The following is a 21,819-nucleotide window of genomic DNA, read 5'->3' on the forward strand; positions in this document are numbered from 1 at the left end:
CATAATCCTTCTAAATCTAATTGAAGATCTGAAACTCAAATATCATGACAAGAGATTTTCCACATTTGGATTTTAATGCGTTAATATATAATTGTTTATATGCATAAAAAATATTTTAGTGAACAGTCCTTCTCAATTCCGCTCACGGCAAGCGGCTGCTGCGGAAGTTGACGTGCACGTGGCATCATCCCAATTACATAAAGCAACATATTATTATTATTATTATACGCAGCCTCCCACACAGCTTCCATTAATTCACCACACTATAAATAAAGGTGTAGTATAGCTCTCAAACAGAATTATCCACCATTTCCGAATTCGTCATCTCTCTTTCCCCGCCTTCATTCTCACTCTTCTTCTTCTTCTTCTTCTTCACAGAATAAAATAGCTGATCGCCAATTTTAAGAATTATCACAGTGAAGACAAATGGATCTAATCTTCTCCATTACCTCTCCCTCCTTTTACGTCATTCTTATTCTCATCTTTCTTCTATCCAGTACCAGAGGTAATTTATTGACTATATAAATGTTCGACTTTTAAATTCTGCAAATTATATTAATGTAATTATGATTAATGCAATTTGTTTCAGTACATTTTTAATTTGTTTCAATTGATATTCCATACCGCAGGTATTTCAGGGACTACATTTACCTTCATCAACAGGTGCGACTACACCGTGTGGCCCGGCATTCAACCCAATGCCGGGACTGCCGGGTTGGATACCACCGGTTTCGAGCTCCGTTCAGGCGGCTCTCGCTCCTCCCAGGCTCCGCCCCCCTGGTCCGGCCGCTTCTGGGGCAGAACCGGTTGCAACTTCGATGCTGGTTCTGGTCAGGGGAGATGCGCCACCGGCGATTGCGGCTCCGGCCAGGTGGAGTGCAACGGAGCAGGAGGGAGCCTCCCGGCGACACTGGCGGAGTTCACGATCGGGTCGGGCACCCAAGACTTCTACGACGTGAGTTTGGTGGACGGGTACAATTTGCCAATGCTGGTGGAAGCGAGCGGCGGGTCGGGAGCGTGCGCGTCCACTGGTTGCGCGACGGACTTGAACCGGCAGTGCCCGGAGGAGCTGCGGGTCGGGTACGGGGAGGCTTGCAAGAGCGCTTGCGAGGCGTTTGGGAAGCCGGAGTTCTGTTGCAGCGGCGCGTACGGTTCACCCGCCACCTGCAGGCCGTCGGTGTACGCGCAGATGTTTAAGTCGGCTTGTCCGAGGTCGTATAGCTACGCATACGATGATCCTACGAGTACGTTTACGTGTACTGGAGCAGATTATACGATTACCTTCTGCCCTTCTGTTACAAGGTGGGTAATTATTATTAATTAAAATTAAGGATGGTTTGATTTTCACTACTAATTAATGCTTAATTTTTCATCTTCATTTGGAAGCTCCCACTGTTATCAATTTCTTCCTTGTTACATTATATTATATTATGTTACTAGGAAATTACTAGGAGAAAGAGATTAACCAAGATGGACTAACATAAAGATTAAAAAATATATAAATATTTTATATTTGTTTATTTAAGAAAAATAATATATATATATATATATAAAATATAAATTAATGAATAAAATTTTAATCTTCTAAATAACTAATGTTTATTTTTAAAAAATAGAAAATTTTAAAACAAAATTTTATTCCTAATAGTATTTGATATAGAGAAAAATACAGTAAAAAATAAAAAATAATTATATTTTTTTCTCAAATAAAATCTTTTGTCTAATTGTATATATTAAAAATAAAATTTATTCAAACGCAGCTTTTTATGAAAATTGGCTCAGTTTAGTTTAAAAAATATCTTGAAATTTGAAATTACCAATTTAGTTTTAAATTTTGTGCTCTATATATGACTCATATAAATATAAATATAAATATAAATATATATAATTATTATTATTATTATTATTATTATTATTATTGACATAGTTGGAGGGGGCGGGGGCGAGGTGGCTTTGAACGCAAGGGATGAGCCAGTCGTTAGTTTGTTGGTGGGGAGGGACGCCCCATCTAACCTTAATCCTCCTTAAATCAATCATTAATCAGATTATCTTAATTTGTTTCGGCCGTTTATGTGATCATTGTTTTCCTCCATTCATTTACTCATCATTTGTTCCACACTTCCACTCTGGATTTTTAATAATACCCAATTAATTTACTAATCTTAGTATCCTTTGGCGCCGCTTGGACAAAAAAAAAATTATATTCACTTTATTCGGGCATGCATTATTTACTATACAAAAAAACCTCCTTTACTTAATTAATACATTTTTTATTAATATATTTCTCTTAACTCTCCTGCTTTTTTATTTTTTTGAACAGCCGGAAATCTTCAAGAGATTCGTCTCCGGTGACAGCAACCGCAGGAGGAACGGCAGTAGGGTCCGGATCCGGGTCGGGTTCGGGGCAGACCCCGTTAATGGCTGCGGGCAACAGCAGCTCCTCTTCGTCGTTACCGAACTTCGCCACCGGAGACTCATCTACGCTCCTCCCATTCTCCGCCTTCACCATTGCTTCTGCAATTTCCTGTCTCATCCTCTTATAGTCTCTCTCTCTCTCTGCTTCGTGAGCCTTTAATGGCGACTAGGGTTTTGCAAATTGAGGAAGGCTAGCTAGCTGCAGCTGACGACTTCGAGATCTGAGTGTAGAGCCCCGTTTTCCACGCCACCTGTACAGAAATTTCATGCAATATTTATGTTTATACTTGGTACTTTTTTTTTTGAAATTTAGATTTTTTAAAGAACCTGTAAGAAATTGTTGTGAAGCAATTGATTGGAAAGACGAGGAAACTTTTTTGGAAGTGGGTGTAGCTCATTTGGAATGAAGAGAAAATTTTACTTTGCTTAATTTGATGCGAACGTGAGGACAGCGTTTGGTTAGTGGGCTCCCATGCACTCATGGAAAGGAAAAGCTCACTTTGCTGGAATTCCAAGCTTGCCAGTTTCTTTTTCTCTGTCTCTTTTTCTTCTTAGCCGCAATGAGGGAAGGAATCATGGTGTCAATGACAGGCCATGTTCTCATCATCTTTCCTTTTCCTTTTCCTTTCCCTTTGTCCTGTCTTTTTTTTTTTTTTTTCCTGTCATTTATTTTCCTGCATTGAGTGGTTTTATTATTAGGTTATATATTTATATTATGCATGACATTTTTAATTAGATAATAAATTTAGAAAAGAAATTTTATGTTTTATAACTTCTATTTATTACAATGTCAAAAAGATGCGTACAATCCTTCAAGGGCAGTGTCAAACATACTTTTCTCCTTTTCACTTTTTTACTACCAAAAAAACAAATTAGGTATTCCGAAAATATCATCTGATAACACCAACATACAATCAAGGTAGATGAAAGCAAATGGGATAACACAAACAATCCTCAATATTGAAAATAAAACATTAAATCCCTCGTCAAATTGACTTATTAACTTAATGTAGGAATCAATTAAGTTAATTGATAGAGCATTCAAGCCAAAACTTTAGTCACAATGACATTTCCTCATTAAATACATGGTTAGAATAGTTTAAAATTTCTAATTGGTCAGGACTCTAATGTCATCGTCATCAATTTGAGACTGCCTTAATGTTTTTGATAGGATTTATCATTAATTTGCTTATCAGTATCTAATGTCTTTCACTTTACCCACCTAACAAACTTGTTCTTGTCCATCTCTTTGCTTCCAACTCATTTTAATGTACAATCTATGGGTCTTACTTCACTGATGACTTCATAATCTCAAACACATTTTGCATAACAATCACCCTCACTACATGCAAAATGGTGGATGTACTATATAACATTTTAAAGAATGTCGCAACTCCTCAGTCTAACCTCATCAAGATTAGATGTCAATTTCACAACCATCTTGTTGGCTCCTCGCTCATATATAATATAGGAGTTGAGTTACGAGGCAACATAGAGATCCATGATTGGCCTTCTCCCAATCTTAGATGGCTTTATCCTCTTACTATGCAAGGTCAATTCGACAACTTCTTTCTTGTTGTTGCTCATAATTTCGCCAACTATATTCTCCGTTCATAAGGCTAGGATCTCCACTACAAGGTTTTCTTGACTGGTCGAGATAGCTAATGTCGATGCCCCCTTCTACATTGAGGGAATCCCATGTGCCATTCATGCCACTAGCAGACTCGCCATAGCTTGCTTTTTGCTCAAAGGATTCCCATAAACAAGGCAAATTGTTGATACAAAAATTCATTAGGTCGAGTTGATCCCCTTACGAAGTGTTTTTAGTTCTCCTAGGCTCGATCTAAAACACAAAATTAAACAAAAGGATAATTCACAACCCTCCAATGCCTAAATCAGCTTACAATGGAATAAAAGTATCAAAGAGTTAGTAGTCATATCCCAAAAGTTGTGTCTCTTGGGATTTGACCCGTTCATCAACAATCTCTGCCCGTTCTCCTCGAACAGTCTATCCTTAGTAGATTTGTATGGACTATCTTTTTATCAAACCATCTAACAATTTGTAAATAAATAAAAATAAAGAGTAAGGTAAGGATTAGGGAAGGTTGCATTTGGCCTGAGCTCAACATTATCAGTAGTCCTTAATTATATAACGCAAGTGGTGTGGCTAACTAATCCACAATTTGTATAATCTTTTTATCTAGGTTTTTCTTGATGAAATAACAATCAATTTCAACATGTTTGGTTTGATTATGTTATATAGGATTCTGTGTAATCTCAATGGCCGCCTTATTATTACAATGAAGATTCATTGGTTTTGCATATTCAATCTTCAAATCTTTTTTAACACTCCTAATCCACAACAATTCGCATATACCATGAGTCATACCTCAAAATTCAACTTATGCACTTGATCTTGTCATGACCACCTACTTCTTGCTTCTCCAAGTGACAAAATTACCTTCCACGAAATTAAAATAACCATATATGGACCTTATGGTTGTTTCATCACCTGCCCAATTAAAATCTGTGTATTCTTCAATGCTAGAGACACCATTTTTTTAGAACAAAAAACCTTTTCCCGAAGCACTCTTCAAGCATCTTAAAATTCGATATACCGCATTTATATGATCTTTACTTGGTGCACGCATGAACTGATTAATGATGTTTACAACATAAGTTATATCCGGCCTTGTGTGTGACAAATAGATTAATCTCCCAGCTAATCGCTTATAACGACCCTTGTCTATTGGAACTTGATTTGGAAAAAGTCCTAGCTTATGATTCATTTCTATGGGCATTTCTACTGGTTTGCAAGCAAGCATTCCAATTTCGTTTAAAAGATCTAGCACATATTTTCGTTGCGAAAGGAAAATCCCCTGTTTTGATCTTGCTACCCTAATCCCCAAGAAATATTTAAGCTGCCCCAAATCCTTCGTTTCGAATTTAGCAGCCAAATACTCCTATAAAACTTTCATTTCGTAGGAGTCATATCCTATCAAAACTATATCATCAGCATACATGATTAAAGTTGTTACCTTCCCTTCTTCGTGTTTTATAAACAAAGTGTGGTCTGAATTACTTTCCTTATAACCAAATGCTTTCATTGTAGAAGAGAACCTCCCAAACCAAGCTCTAGGTGACTGTTTTAGCCCATACAATTACTTCTTCAATTTACAAACTTCACTTCTACACGAAGAGCTACGTTTAACTCAGGGTGGCAACTCCATTTAGACCTCTTCCTCTAAATCTCCATTAAGAAAAGCATTTTTAACATCAAATTGTTGTAGAAGCCAATCTCGATTTTCTGCCATAGATATGAGAATGCGAATTGTATTGATCTTGGCTGTCGGTGCAAAAGTCTCTTGATAATCCACCCCATACCTTTATGTATACCCCTTTTCAATTAACCTTGCTTTATATCTATCAATACTGCCATCTGCATTGAGTTTCCCCGCGAACACCCATCTACATCCAATTGTATTCTTTCCTTTGGGTAATGGAACAAGTTCCCAAGTGGCATTCTTTTGCAGAGCCTCCATTTCTTCGTTCATTGACTTCGTACATTTGGGATCTTGCAATGCATCTGTTGGGGGGGTTTGAAAGTCTATCACTCGAGAAGGTATTCGAATAATGAGGTAAGCAGCAAATTTCACAACTTCTCCTCAATAGAACCGAGGCATGTTCATGCCAAAGAGAGAGGCACAAACCACTTCCTAAAGTTGTCTATTCTTCCTCTCTGTCAATCCATTTTGCTACGAAGTATAGGTGCAAGAGGTCTGATGATGAATCCCATGTTGTCTTAGAAAATTGCCAAAAGATGCATCTACAAACTCAGTACTGTTGTTGGATTGCAGAACACAAATATGCTTTTGGAACGAAGTGCCCACCATATTATAAAATTCCTAAAATGTTGTACCTACCTCACTTTTTTTGTGAAGCATAAACACCCAAGTCATTCCAATGCATTCATCAATAAATGTAACAAAGTAACGAGCTTTAGAAATAGAAGAGATTTTTGCAGTACCCCAAACATCAGAGTGAATAACCACAAAAGGTTCTGAACTTTTATTCAGACTTGGTAAATAAGAAATATGATGGCTCTTAGCCAGTTCGCAAATCTCACAATAAAAATCCAAATCGTTCATAACTGAAAAAAATGTGGTTGTAATTTTCTAAGATAACCAAAAGTAAGATGTCCTAGTCTTCGATGCCACAGCCATGTAGTTGCTCGAGCTTTGTCTTCGATACTAGTTAGATTCGCTTGACCAAATTTCGATCCCCAATTTTATGTCAACTCCAAGTAGTAGAGTTTGCCCTTCCTAACACCATAACCAAGAATCTTTCGAGTTAGAATGTCGTAAAAAACACAAAATAAGGGCCAAAAAGTTACAATGCAAGCAAGAATGGAGGTAATTTGGCTAACAAACAAAACATTTTATTCAAGGGATGGAACAAAAAGGATTGTATCTAATGTGAGAGTGTTTGATAAGATGACAGATCCCTCTCCAGTAATAGGAGAGGTGTTACGCCCCAAAATCTCACTTAACATAATAACAATAATACATTTATTGACATATAATAATACGATACCTCTGATACCACAATTGTGACAACCAAAACCCAAATAGGGGTCGCGAGTACATTATTTCCCTAACATAATTTAAATGCGCACATCAGAAGCAAAAAGACCATCCACTCCATACATACCGGAGTACTACCTCACAACCATTACATCCACCATACCCAAAGTTCATATTACAACCCAGAAAACCCAAAACATCTAATATAAACATACCAATGTCCCACCAACACTCACCCTCAGCGAGATCGTCTAAGTTCCTCTTTGAAGCTCCTAAACTCGATTTCCTATAGGCCCTAAAAAGTTGATTATTGAGGTGAGCACTTCTCAGTAAGACGAAAAAGATTATTATTAGTGTGTGACTAACATGTGTTTTAGTGAAATCAAATACATTCATTAATTTACTTTATCTTACCAATATGACATTTGTAAAATATAACTCACACCTATACAGTTGAAAATACACATTTCCTTCATAATATAAATAGGCACAATAAATAACACTATTTACATAAATTCACATATATGCGTAGAAGAAACCCCCTTTTGGACAAACAACATCATGTATGACTCTCATGATCAGGTTGTGCAGTCCGAAGACTGGACTTAGCTTTGGTTGGCCTACCACCAAGTTAAGTCAAAATACCTTGTCTGCAAGTCCGATTTGCCTACCACAACCTACTCCAGAGGGTACAACAACTCTTAGTGGCCAAATTGACTTTCCATTACCAATACTTCTTAGAACGGTGTGCCTGCACTAACTCATTTACTAGCTACGATACCGTGTTCTCATTACATCTGATCCTCAGGGTTCTTAAATAATATAATGCAATTTAAGTAATAAGAACAGTATCATGATCTCATTTTCTCAACATACATCTCATATCAGTATTTCTAATCATTCATAACCAGGTATAAAATCGTCATTTCACAACTTGGCATAAAGTCATCATTTCACAACTCGGTGTAAAACCATCATTTCACATTTCACAGCTCGGTATAAAACCGTCATTTCACATTTCCACCGCATTCCCAATATTTTCATAATCAGTATAAAACAACATTCTCATTATATAATACCATAAAAATCATTAGATTCAATTATGCAATAAAAATAAATCATACTCATGTCACACAATTTGAACATTAATTCATAATACGATAAATTGCCCGGGAAAAATATATTTTTGCTGAAAACTAGGTCTAATCATTTCCATAATTTTATTTCACTCAAAATATATATATTTTTCGGGAAACGAAAATGATTAACCTACTCACTTTGGTTTTCCCCAAATACGTATAATAATCAAATCTGTCAATTTCATTTGCCTGAATCATTGAGAAAATCATATACAACATTCACGAGTCCATTTACTCAAGTTTAATCGGTTCAAATTTAAGATAAATCTGACATAATCTATTCCCCTTACCTATTCCTGAAAATCTGCCTACAACGTTCCCTAGAACGAGTGGATTCGTGATTATGGCATCGTAGGCACCACTCCTAGGATAAGGTAAAGTTTATCTCTCTCCTCAATTTCTCTCAAATCTTTAGCCGAATCGACGATTAGACACCACCACGAGGTCCCGACTTCGATTCTAAGCAAGTTAATCAGAGCATATTTTTGATTTGGGGATCTTATACACCACTCCAAAGTTAAGATGAGGAGTATAAATTATATTTATTATTTTAAAAATTAACCGATTAAATTGTAGTATTTGATTATATTAGATTTTTGGAAATATTGTTGTGATTTAATTAAACTGCAAGATTTGATTAAATTATATTTCTGGAAATATTTTGAAATTAGATTTAACTACGGGGGTTTGATCATATTAGTGCTTTTACATATGTTAGAAATTAAATTTAAATATGTGAAGTGGTTCATACCCATGTTTTGTTAGAATCTAACCGGTTAATTGGAGTACGTAGGGTTAGGAAATGTTAAAATAATTATAATTTCGGGGTAGAGCTAATTAAACCTAGGCATGTGAATACAGGGATTTGTGCGAATGCCACGGACGTTGTTTTAGGATCCTTGCAAACACATTCTCAATAAACAGGTAAGAGGAATTAAATTATGTCAGGAATTTTTGAAAATTAATTGATTAAATTAAAGTATGATATGAAAATATTATATGTGATATTCTGACTTATCGAGCAAATAAGAAATAATAGTTTTGGAACTATCTTATGTTTTACTCGATAATTATTATATTGTTAAATATTACTGAAAAACTTGTGTGACATGAGAAAGGATTTTGATTATTGCAAAATGAATATGTGAATATATTATATGATGAGACGTGATTTATGTTGAGATAAAAACAGATATGTTTTAAATAGATATGTTGATATGAGATATGTACAAATATGCTTTACATTGATATAATGATATGAGTTATATACAGATATGTTTAATACAAATATATTGAAATGAGATATAAACAGACTAGTTTTATCAAATATGATGAAATGTTATATATATATAGACGCGAATTTCATTGATATGTTAAAATGAGATATACACAGACATGATGAGATATACACAAACATGATGAAATATGATGAACAACCACGAGTTACAGACGAGATGTGTTATTTACACATGGATACTAATGAGTTTGAGCTTATTTATGAGAAATGAAAACTTTTGGAAAGATATTATTATGTATACTAAGTGGTGGAAATGAGAACCCGGTTGGTTAATGATATATTCATATATATATATATGAATATGAGTACAATTTCTATGATTTCTCAGTTAAGTTAACTTTTATACGAACATGATATGATACACTAAAACTCATTTGTCACACACTGATAATAATTTATTCCCGCTTACTAAGAGATGTCTCACCCCAAGGATTTTTAAACATTTCAAGAAGTCCAGAACGCCAGGTTGAGCGAGCTCCGAGATAGCGGAGACTCAAATTTCTATAGTTCAGGGTATGTTTTATTTTGGGACTGGGGGGGTATGTTTGTATGTATATTTTTGGAGTTTTTAGTACCATGGTATTGTATATAAAGTGTAGGTGTATTATGTTTTCCGCTGCACAGTTAGAATATGAATATGGACAAGTGGATCCCCGGTACCCCACCTTGGGCCTGGGTTATCTGGTTGATTATTAATAGGGTATCGGAAGTATATGACTATTTAAAAAAAAAAACACAACAACAACAACAAAAACATGGCGTCACATATGATTTCATAACATCACTATTTCGAATGGCTAGTTTCACCAAAATGGGTACATACCAGGCAGCCAAACTTTCCAGTTGATTGATTATTTCAATTCTTCGACGAGCCAGACGATGGCCCTTCTCAAGTTTGGTTGGCCAGTATAGCCGAGCTCTCAGAGATTGGACAAGCCTCCTATTGTCTGTCTTTGTTGATATTCTCTCTTCAAATCAAGTTTTGGGTCTTTTCATAAGATTTCTCCACGGACCTGACCAAATTCAGAGTCAAGTCCACTCAGAAAAAATATGAACCTGAAGCCTAGGCATCGTAGAACGCAACTGGACCACCCCTTCAACTGTTCCTTCCTGAGAGATAGTCTTGTGATCGATTTCCTGAAAAATAACAACAAGTTCATTATAGTATGTTGATATTGATCGACCATTTTGTGTGGTAGAAAAAGATCTCTGGTTCAATTCAAAGATACTGGTTTCATCTGATCCATCATAGAAGGTTTTCGACACAACCTCCCATATCTCATTGGTTGCGGGGAGACGAATAAATTACAACATCAACGACGAACTCATTGAGGCAATAAGCAGCTTTTCATAGTTTGTGATTTTCGATATTCCATTTTCCAAGATTGGGATTTCCGCAATATGCATTTCCATGAGTTGAGAGCATAATGAGTACTTCGTCTCATTGAGTGTGATACTGGTAGGGAACAGCAAATCACTGTTTGGCTTGGGTTTTGTGCCACACCTTTCAATGTCAATCTTATCGTTTACGTTGCAGTAGTGATGTTGTTGCATCGTCAAGCTTATGGTTCATGTTGTCTTCTTTTCATGTTTAATTCTTGCAAGATTGATCATTAGCAGCTTCAAGTACTCTTCCCATTTTGGAAGCTACTTGTTAATCAGCTGCTGCAATCAGTTGACCCTCTTCAATCTTAGCATCCAGAAATTCTTCAAAAAGGTATTTAATTAATTTGCATAAGAAAATGGTTTCTTCGGATCAATTTCTTTTCGAAAGGTTTATGGCTTATGCATGCCCAGGAATTCAGTAAATTTGGGTCAGATGGTAGCAGGTTCTGGAATAAATCTCCTATACTTTTCTCTCCCAATGCAAATCACAATAGGACTCAGACATCATAACACCATAACAAGAGGGTGCATAATCTACATGCACATGTCTTTCCTACATTTATCAATTTGGCATGTATTGTGTGATCTCCAAGTATTTTCAGTAACCAAGAACAAATAATTCAAATCACTATATTTTAAATTCAAATCAAAAAAATGATCCAAGTAATCTTTTAAATTCAATAAATCATTATATTTCTGGTAATTCACAAAAAAATCACTATAATTCTACCTTATCTTTTAAATTCAAATCAAAAAATGGAATCAAACTTGGAAAATCTCTGACCGATTCTCCCAAAAGGGAGAACTACCAAAATGAGAGAGAGAGAGAGAGAGAGAGAGAGAGAGAGAGAGACTCTATTTGTGTGTGTGTGTGTGTGAAAGAATCGAACTTATTGACAGAAAAGACTTCAAATTGAAGGAAATTAGGTGAAAAAGATTTTAAAAGAAATTTTAAAAAATTAAACTGCTAGACCAGAATGGATTATGGACCATCAACAATGTATCCATTGGAAACCCTTTTGACTCCAATTGTAGATTCAAGTATTCAAAACCAACACCTAGAACAATAGTATTTGATGCTCCAAATTTGCCCAATGACTCCACTTAAGCAATTCATTAACTAGAAGAGAAAACAAAAAAACTACGTCAATCTGTGTGTTGCAATGGGATTTGAAAGTGTATGCTACATTGGACGTGAAAAGACAGCCACTCTACCACAACTATTACATGCCAATCACATTCACAAGAGGAGGTGATGAATCTCCCTGAACAATTTCTAGTGAGCATCTGCATGATCTGCTATGCCCATAGGGATACCTTTCGACCTCCTTTACGAAGGCCAACTGCCTATAGAAAACACAATAATAACACAATTGACTGAGATTTTTCATCTCTATTCTTTCCATCAATCTTGGGACAACAAATAATACTTACCCCACGTTTGGAAGCTTGGAATTTGGACCGTAGATTTGGATTTGTGTGAATTTGGATAAAATGTAATATAAAATTATACTGATTTTCATCTAAATCAGCACAAATCCAAGTTCAACATTCCAAACATGGGGCTAGAGTCACATTGATAATTGATAAGGGACAGAAGAATAAGTGCTCATGTATTTGGTGTGATTAATATAATGAGTTTTTAACCAATGGTATTAACGTGCCCTTCCATGTCGGTGTGTTGCTCAATTACAATTGATGCTAATCTCTCTTGTGGTAACCACATATTAGAACAATGAAGGTAAATATGGCTAAATTTAATCACAAAAATTTCTATCTATAAGACAAATTTGAGAAATATTCTCCCACTAAATGTATAAATACTTGGTCCTATGTTAATGGCAAAATGAATTAATAAAACATAATATAAACACTTAAATAAATAAAGATTGCAGATTTGTCATACCTGTTAGCTCGTCATCTCCTTGAAGAAGTAGTGTGAAAGAAGTTTGTCTCAACTCTCCACCAACCTATTGTCAAATCTATTTGTTCAATCACATATTTTAAGGACTGTGGGATTTTTTTTTTCTTGATGCGACTCTCTCAGCCCACTGCCACACCATGTTTTAAGTTTTTGTAGCTTAGTATCTAATGGCTTGTCTGCTGCATGTGCATATGGAACACTTTTCAAATATAAACTTAAGCAGTGGATTTAGATTTTTAGAAAACAAAAATCAAGAAAAGAAAAAAAGTTCAGCTGAAGTTTATAGAAACAGAAATGCTAAAAAAACACAAATTTAAATCAAGAACCAAGAGAGGGAGAACTGCTAGCAATGAATTTTGGTTAGCAGACTCAGTTAGTCTCAAACTTTGGAATACTGGATTCTTTTTTTCCCCTATCACCCTAACCATAACCAAATCAAGATGAAAAAATGATTCGGGCCAACTATACAACCAGAGATTGACGGGCACAAGGAGCGTAGAAACTCATAATAATGAATCAAAATCCGGCCAAAAGATATTGACCTATAGGTTCAAGAAAAAGACATAAGACCTTCCTAAAGATTTTAAAAAGTCACTGACCTCTCCTAATATTTGACCAAAAAGACGTCTTTTTTTTAGAACAGTTTCACCCCATTCTTGGTCACATCTTTCTTCAAATATGGAGAGAGGTCCACATCTTTTGACAAACCACAGGAGGTTAATAAAATTTTTGAAATCTCAGGAGAGACTCTCAAACCTCAGGGAAGGTTATCTTTTACCCTCAAAATCCCAATAAACAAGAAATCTCTAAAACCACCAAACAAACAATTCAATCAAAAAGAACTTCTCACAAATTGAATAGGGCTATTTTTTTAAAAAATCCTAAACAGTCCCCACGTCGCAATGAACCAAAAATCTCAGAGAGAGATACATAGTGCAGAACCCTGTGAACAGATTAATCAAATTGAGCAATTCAAATGCCGGGTATACACAAAAACAATCCAATTATTCATTACTTAAATCCAGCATTACCCATAAAAAAAATAAATAAATAAAGAGAATTTGCAATGAGATTTACATATAGCATATCTACATTTTCTATGAAACCAAATAAACAAATTCTGAACTGCAGAGTAATATTTTCTGGAATTTAAAGAAGCCCTATAAAATTAAATGAGAGTTTGAACGAGAGACATTTGATGCTCGGTGTAGCCCTAAGATTTCAAAAATGGTTACAGGAAAAATCAATGAGACGGGCGATTGAAATGACTGAATGGTATGGAGATTCCCAGAGAGATGAGAAAAGAAGAAGCACCAACTGAAGGAAAAGAAACAGGAAGAAAATTTTACAAATGGAAGAGTTCGACCAAAAGAACATGATATAGAGAGCAACACTAGAGAGTAAAATTCATTCAGACTCGACAATTTTACACCTAAGATCTACAAAAAATATTATCCAGCAATTAAAAGCTTATCCAATTCCTCCCATTTAAATTTCTTCCACCTCACCACCAACATTATCTCAAATTTCTTCCACCTCACCATAACATTATCTCACTCCTTACTAAGGTGTCATCTAGCCTATTTTATAAATTACCCAAATGGCTGCCTCAACCGCGTTTTCCCATTCTTTATATTCTCTCTAATTTACTTGAGAGGAAAAAATGAAAGAAAGAATCACTGAAGAAAACCTTAACCCAAATCTTGCCATGTGATGTCCCGAGTTTCTTTCTAACGAGAATTACTGCACGCATGAGCATAGCTATAAAGCCCTGATTCCACTTTCAGAACAAAACATTTTCCATCAGATTAGCCCTTGCCCACCAGGCATCAAACAGACGAGCACATATTAAGTGTTCAAAAATGACAAAAAACCATGATTGGAGTAGAGCGTACTAAATAACATTATCCTTGCAACAACTAATTACTTTGGTGCATGAAGCAAAATCCTGATGACCGATTACAGTGACCCCCTTCCGGATCAATCTAACAATCTCCCATGTCTTTGGATCCATCCTCCTCTCACAAACACCAAACACAAAAGGATGCAGCATTACATTTCTGGATTCTCTCATTGGACTGGAATACAGAAAAAAAAAAATAATCCCACAGGTGTAAAGATTAATAACCGTGTAGGCAAAATCTACAACTCATCCTTGGCATCTGCATCATCTGTTACACTACCCGTTTCGCCCTCTGGAGTTGATGTTGTGTCTGTGTCTTTTGTTTCATTTTCTACCTCTGCTTCTTCTACATCCTCCTCCTCTTCGACTGCAACCTCAGGACTGATGTTAAGACTGGACTTCACTGAGCTATAGATCCGGGATGCAAAATCCTTAGGGTCAGGGAGCATGAAGCCACTTTCCATGAGAGCTGTTTGGTACATGAGCTGTGCTGTGTGCTTTACATTCTCCTCCTGAAAGGCAAAAGTTGATTCTCGTGTCAAGAGACGGCTACTCTTTGAGAAATTGCATAATGGATGAATGTTTTGGGTTGGCAGGGAATAACTACTATTTTGAAACTGTTACTGATGAACTTCACGTGATACAAAAGGAATTAAAATTGCCAACAAAAACTAACAGAGCCAGGTCCAACTGCGGTCATTCTATTAAATTTTCATTATGGCACTCAGAACTTTTGATTTTCAGTTTAATACAAGTTTAAAACTTCATTTCAGTAGTAAAATAACAAAATTAAATATATCATAGGATCTAAGTCAAAAATGCAATGGGCATGAGCATGAGAACTGCGCATTTAGATTTTGAAAATTTATAAATCCCACTGCTTGCGAGAAAGATGACAAAAAGGACAAGTACCTCAGGGTTCAATGCCACTCTCTCCCGAAGTTCCTTGATGATTGGATGTCTAGGGTTGATCTCAAGCACCCTTTTGCCTCGCATATATGCCTGCTTGCTAGCATCTGACAGAGTCTGTGATTGCATGATCCTCTCCATGTTTGCACTCCAACCATACTTGGACGTCACAACCACACAAGGGGTATCAGCCAATCGGCTGCTGATTTTCACATCATCCACATTCTCACTTGCAAGAGCACCCTTCCACCATTTGGTCAGTTCCTTAAATGACTCTTTAAGGTCTTTGTCTTTTGAGTCCTTCCCAAGTTTCAAGCCTTCCTTGGAAACGTTTTGGAATTTTTTGTCTTCATAATCCATTAAGTATTGCATCAGGTACTCATCCACTGGATCTGTGAAGAAAATAACCTGCAGCAGCACAACTCAAACATAAGCACAAGCTCAAAGACCAAAATTGTCAAAATAGAGGATTTTGTTTGCGGAGAGAATGACAGAGAAAGGCCTAAAGGCCCTTTAAAAACAATACTATCCAAGAGAATGTGCAAAAGGCAAAAAAATTATTAACTGTACCTCATAATTTTTCTTTGTGAGCCTCTCGAGGAATGGAGACTTCTCCAGTTGTTCCTTGCTGGTCCCAGTAATGTAGAAGATATCCTTTTGGCCTGGCTTCATTCTTGAAATGTACTGATCTAGTGAAGCTAATTTCCCACCAGACTTTGTGCTGTAATGATGAGAGTAGCAACAAATAAATCATAACCAGAATGCTATGCAATGCAACCAGAAATATAATGAAGGATTAAATCATGCAAATACCTCTCAAATCTGAGAAGTTTTGCCAAACGGTTCCTGTTTGTTGCATCTTCAATTATGCCAAGCTTGATGGACTTGCCAAACTCATTCCAGAACTTTGCATATTGACCTCTTTTCTCATCATCGCCTGATTTTTCAACATCTGCCTCACCATTGATATTCAACATCAGTTAAAAGGGAAAATTAGCAACAATTAACAGAAAACATTCACAAAAAAAACCAAAATAAAAAATCAACAGCACATCGAAAAGTGGTCATGCTTTAAAAGACAATGAACTTCTCATCATGGTATCTACACAATACCTTTCTTGTCCTTGTCACTAGACTCATCAGGATCCTCATCAGCAATTTTACGAATCATATCGAGGGCCTTTCGGATGAGTTTCTTCTTGATTGTCTTCAAACTGCTGTGTTGTTGAAGCATTTCTCGTGATACATTAAGTGGCAATGTGTCAGAATCAACAAGACCCTGCCAAAATATCAATTCTTAAGAGCTAAGGCCTAACCCGAATTATTCAACTGTCTTCAAAAGAACCAAAATTCAGGGAGCCTCAAATATTTTTATCACCTTCAAAAAGCTTAGATACTTTGGTAGAAGATCATCAAATTCATCTGAGATGAAGACTCGTCTTACATACAACTTCAAGTTGGACTTGTTGGTGTTGTAATAACTCTCATACAGATCATGAGGAGCCTTAGGAGGCACAAACAAAACAGCCTTGAACTCAACATCACCTTCAGCTGAAAAGTGACTCCAAGCAAAAGGCTTCTCATCACCAAAGTCCTTTTGAACAAAAAAGAAATAAATACATCAAATAAATAAAACAGTGTCAGAAAGTTTAAAAACTTTCACCAAAACATTCTGCTCAACCAAATGCAACGTGAGCTTAACGAAATGATGGGGCAAGCCCATTTACCTTTGCTAGAGTGTGGTAGAATTTTGTGTACTCTTCATCTGTCACCTCCTTTGGATTCCGTAACCATATAGCCTTCACGTCATTCAAAAGCTCCCAGTCGTAACTTGTTTCCTTCACCTTCTTTATCTTAGGCCCTTTCTTCTCAGCATCTTCATCTTCATCTTCCCCTTTCTCGGCATCTTCATCTTCATCTTCATCTTCCCCTTCTTCCTCGGAAGAGCTGCTTTCAGCTGAAATAGTGAATTGAGCACAAGAAAATCATGAAGAGTAATTGGAACACATGTCATTACAACACACTGGATTGTGCTTAGCAAATTGTGATGTATCAGCTAAAAAATAAGAGCTCATATAGCTTGTGGATTAATGCATACGTTTTTCCTCTTCCTCATTTGACTCATCTTCATCTGCAGGAAGCTCGACTTCCACTTCTTTGCTTGCCCAGATATATATGGGGAAATTGATAAATTCCGAATATTTCCTCACTAGATTCTACAATAAACAAACATGGAATAAATGTAAGACTTACAACTGAATCACTTATAACAATCTTTGGAATATAAGACATCTTCTAGTCAATCCCCAACAGTTGACGACCTCAAGGTCCCCTCCCCCCCCTTCCAACAGTATAAAATTAATCTGTTTGGTATAATATCAAACCCCATATAAGCATCATGGTAATGCACATTGTTGTAGTATTGTAATTCAGCTTCAATTAGAAACGAAAAGCATTTTAAAAATGCATGCAGAATTCAGATTTTTTATCTCCTTTATGATAGGATGGTTCTAAAGTAACATAGTCAATTCCAAAGAAAACTCAAGGATCATAAATTCGTATCAGCATTTGACAGATCAAGAAAACATAGGGCATAGAAGATATTGGACTTTTAATGTCCAAATAAATAAAAGTTAAACATGAAGATTATGCAATTTGTAACAATGAAGAGGCAAAAAACATGGTCAGAGATCAAGGTCAACATTAAACAAAATAAGCTACCAAGGTTTATTTGTGGCAGTTAATAAATAATTTTAGAACACACACACGCACACATTTCTACTTCTTCCATTTCTACCACACTTCATCATAAAAAAATTGCAAGTCCAAATAATCCAACACAGGCAACAGACAAATATGTAAGAGAAGAATCAACAGCACAGCAATAACTCAGCAAAATAATAGTCCGATTTGACTTTTCAAACACATTTTCTTTCATTTTTAGATTTTATTAGACTAGAAACCTTAATTTATTTAAGAATAGTAACACCTATTTAGATTTCTTTCAAAAATTATTTGGCCTATCTGGACCATCTGGTGACTATAAATATAAGCATTTAGGGTTTAAATCAGAATTGGAATCCGAAATGCATTATGTTGCAGTAGGGACATTACCCCTGCCCGTCTCTCACTTTTCTATCTCACAGCCCTTCATGTCCCCAACACATTTCCCTTCCCTCCTCTATTTTCAATAGCCATCGGAGAGTGTCTGCGCTAACTGCTTTTGCTTCTATTCCCTTTCTGTCAACAGCATATTTTCCTTTCCCTCTCCATTTTTAATGGCCACTGGTGAGCGTCTGCTCTCCCAGCATTCACTCTTAATCCCTCTCACACTGACAGAAAACCCAAATCTCTCAATCTCCTTTCCCTCCCCATTTCAATGGACACTGATTATTGTCTGAGCTTCCAGAATTCACCCTTAATCTCTCTCAGACTGACAGAAAATTCCAATCCCTTATTCTCCTTTCTCTCTCCATTATAATGGCCACCGGTACGTGTCAGCGCTTCCAGTGTTCACCCTTAATCCCTCTCACACTGAATAAAAACCCAAATCCTTATTGATGCATAAAAAGAGTTTAATCAGGAGAAAAATTAATAATAAAGGTGGCTAGTAAAGGTGCATTAAAAAAAAAAACACGCACACACATTTTGAAAGGTGATGCTAAATGATACTTAATGATGACCTGAAAACATATGCATGTGATATTCATTCATTCTAGCAACAGTGTTCGTGAACTAGGTAACATAAAGAGCTACAGTAGTAATTAAATTATTAGAAGTAACAGAAAATTGCAATTGCAACTACTAACAAAAACAAATTAAATATTTGATATACCCACTTTTAATTTGGTTTCTTCCAAGTATTCTCCAGCTTCATCTCTAAGATGCAATTTGATTTCTGTTCCACGACCTAATGGCTCATTCCATACATCCTCAGAAACTGCAAATGATCCATCGGCCTTTGACTCCCATACATACCTAGTAACGAGACATTTTTACATTAGTCAAAATGAAGATGGAAATTTTAAAGAAAAATAAAAAACAATTCAAAAGGCTTACTGTTTGTCATCATTATGCTTGCTAATGACTTCAACATAGTCAGCAACAAGATAGACGGAGTAGAACCCAACACCAAACTGCCCAATAAGGTTAAGATCTCCACCTGTCTGCATTTTCTCTACAAAAGCTGCATAAAATAATACATCAGATGAATTCTTTCTCACACTCAATTTTATAGAAAGATGGAAAGTTCATTGAGCTTCTGTCATCAAATGATGAAGATACCTGAAGTTCCAGATTTTGCAATGGTTCCCAAGTTCTTAATCAGATCCTCCTTTGTCATCCCTATACCTTTATCTCGGATTGAAAGGATTTTCTTTTCTTTGTCTAATTTAATCTGCAATTTTCATAAACCTCATAAAAATTTTGCGCAGTTAATCAGACACTAATTTGCAGGACATTATACAGCAGTCAAAATATATATACATTCTACATTCAGGATTGCGTGAACTTGCAATCTACTAGTGCCATCAATTACATACCTGGATATCAAGCTTTGAGCTTTCACCTTCACCCAGAATATCATTGTCAGTGAGAGAAAGGAACCTAATCTTGTCTAGTGCCTGAAATTCAAAGAAAATGCCACTGAATTAGTCACCTTTGTGAGACAGCACAGAAGTTGCCTACGTTTTAAAAGAAGTTGCTTACGTCGGAAGCATTAGAGATGAGCTCCCTCAAGAAAATGTCTTTGTTGCTGTAAAGAGAGTTAATAAGAATATCCATGAGCCTAGACACTTCCGCCTGAAACTCAAACTTCTCTGCATTGCTGCGGAGAGACCTCTTGGACATGGACTCTGCTTCCCTGCAACAGTACAAGGACACATGTTTCAGATTCCAAATGTTCAGGAAGAAGTGAAAGTGTTAAAAAGCCGCTTAATTTAGGGACCTCTTAGCGACATCAGAGTCTGTGGATAATCCATTTGGAACAGCACCGATCTTCTCTTCAACCTTTGGTGGATTTGCAACTTCATCGGAATTACCTTCAGCATTAGCGTGCAATTTCCGCCCTAAAGACCAATGTAACGCAGAAGTGACGTCAATCTCAACTTATGATTCTTAATGTAAATACTAATATGCCAATTCTATTTTGTCATTAAAAAAAAATGCAAATTCTGATTCCACCAAATAAATAGAAATCGACCTACACCAAAAATATCTCCGAACAAAAAACAAAGAACATTGCGAGGTTGACGATAGAACTAGACTCAAGATCCACAACCACCACAATCAAATCAAAAATAATGAACGAGACTCAAAACGCAGCATCCTAACTCCATTTTCAGTATCGGAAGCACTAACCCGACCCTCAGTCAAGTTAGGGGAACAGAATAAAAAAACAGAATATTAAATGTATCTAAAAATCGAGAAATAGAGTATTAAATATTGAATATCCGCTCTAATTTAGATTTGATATCCAAAACATGAATAACACCGCTGAACTAAAGCAAGCAGAAAAAGAAAATGCACTGCGAAGAACCAACTGAAGAAGCTTATTTTCTAGGTCTAAGTGTCGAATTATGTTCTTCAAAATCTCGATCCATTCGCATTTCATATTTTCTAGAATCCGAACGCAAGATAGATTCAACAACTGAGAACATCCGATCTCACGCATAACCTAATTCTACAAATCCTAGTAGCAGATACAAATTCAATGGACGAAAAGGAAAATGTTCGAACATGCGCGAAGAAACCCTAGCGTACCTTGATCGGGAAGAAGAGAGAGAAGACATAGGAGAAGCAGAGCGGAAGAGATCGTCCACTTCCTCATCGTCGCGCAGCTGTTTCTAGTAGCTTCCCCCACTGAAAACTTGATCGGTTTGTTTTATCCCTAACTCACGGGTTATATAGACACCCACGAAGTTGTTACGGGCCTCCTGGATCCGACGTGACCTGCACTGCGTAGATATTGACTGTTAGATTGGCCCGAAATTGCCGTCCTGGACGATCGAACGGTTTCCATGCGTTTCCTAAAACGTGGCGGAATTTTATTGGCAGAGGTCGTCCCCATGACGTGGATAAATCGAGTTGTGCGTGGACGACTCCGCGGGACGACTTGGGAAACACTGGCTTCGCTCGGGTGCGGAAGCAACCACGTCCTCTGCACCAATAAAACGATGCCACGCGGGTCGCAAGCGTATCATCTAGGTCTGTCCATCTATATTTTCCACTTGGCAATCAACAATTGACGGTCAATATGTTGAGGA

General features: G+C 36.5%; 2 protein-coding genes and 1 long non-coding RNA gene across 3 annotated transcripts; 1 reads left to right on the forward strand and 2 right to left on the reverse strand.

The window, feature by feature from the left end:
• The first annotated feature begins 295 nt into the window (after positions 1–295).
• LOC131161443 (thaumatin-like protein 1) lies at positions 296–2,845 on the forward strand. The gene is made up of 3 exons (XM_058117194.1): positions 296–505; positions 630–1,302; positions 2,321–2,845. The coding sequence occupies exons 1-3, from the start codon at positions 427–429 to the stop codon at positions 2,541–2,543; spliced, it is 975 nt and encodes a 324-aa protein (XP_057973177.1). The 5' UTR covers positions 296–426; the 3' UTR covers positions 2,544–2,845.
• A 3,618-nt stretch (positions 2,846–6,463) lies between these two features.
• LOC131161444 (uncharacterized) lies at positions 6,464–12,161 on the reverse strand. Its single transcript, XR_009138462.1, has 2 exons — positions 10,258–12,161; positions 6,464–6,737 (listed from the first exon to the last, which is right to left on the reverse strand). It is a non-coding gene; the product is annotated as an uncharacterized LOC131161444 (long non-coding RNA).
• A 2,462-nt stretch (positions 12,162–14,623) lies between these two features.
• LOC131161445 (endoplasmin homolog) lies at positions 14,624–21,467 on the reverse strand. Its single transcript, XM_058117195.1, has 15 exons — positions 21,317–21,467; positions 20,502–20,622; positions 20,264–20,417; positions 20,098–20,178; positions 19,841–19,952; positions 19,616–19,742; positions 19,396–19,534; positions 17,655–17,772; positions 17,284–17,513; positions 16,935–17,150; positions 16,670–16,835; positions 16,370–16,508; positions 16,127–16,277; positions 15,560–15,964; positions 14,624–15,159 (listed from the first exon to the last, which is right to left on the reverse strand). Exons 1-15 carry the CDS (start codon positions 21,381–21,383, stop codon positions 14,887–14,889), a joined length of 2,499 nt encoding a protein of 832 aa, XP_057973178.1. The 5' UTR covers positions 21,384–21,467; the 3' UTR covers positions 14,624–14,886.
• Positions 21,468–21,819: the final 352 nt, after the last annotated feature.

Source organism: Malania oleifera, chromosome 8 (genome assembly GCF_029873635.1).
Source record: "Malania oleifera isolate guangnan ecotype guangnan chromosome 8, ASM2987363v1, whole genome shotgun sequence".
Taxonomy (NCBI): Eukaryota; Viridiplantae; Streptophyta; class Magnoliopsida; order Santalales; family Ximeniaceae; genus Malania; species Malania oleifera.

Coding starts and splice junctions, on each gene's coding strand:
- LOC131161445 (XM_058117195.1), bottom strand. CDS start 21,383: ATGAGGAAGTGGACGATCTCTTCCGCTCTGCTTCTCCTATGTCTTCTC. Junction 20,418..20,501: donor GACTCTGATGTCGCTAAGAG/GTCCCTAAATTA, acceptor GTACTGTTGCAG/GGAAGCAGAGTCCATGTCCA. Junction 17,514..17,654: donor AAATGAGGAAGAGGAAAAAC/GTATGCATTAAT, acceptor TCACTATTTCAG/CTGAAAGCAGCTCTTCCGAG.
- LOC131161443 (XM_058117194.1), top strand. CDS start 427: ATGGATCTAATCTTCTCCATTACCTCTCCCTCCTTTTACGTCATTCTT. Junction 506..629: donor TCTTCTATCCAGTACCAGAG/GTAATTTATTGA, acceptor TCCATACCGCAG/GTATTTCAGGGACTACATTT. Junction 1,303..2,320: donor TTCTGCCCTTCTGTTACAAG/GTGGGTAATTAT, acceptor TTTTTTGAACAG/CCGGAAATCTTCAAGAGATT.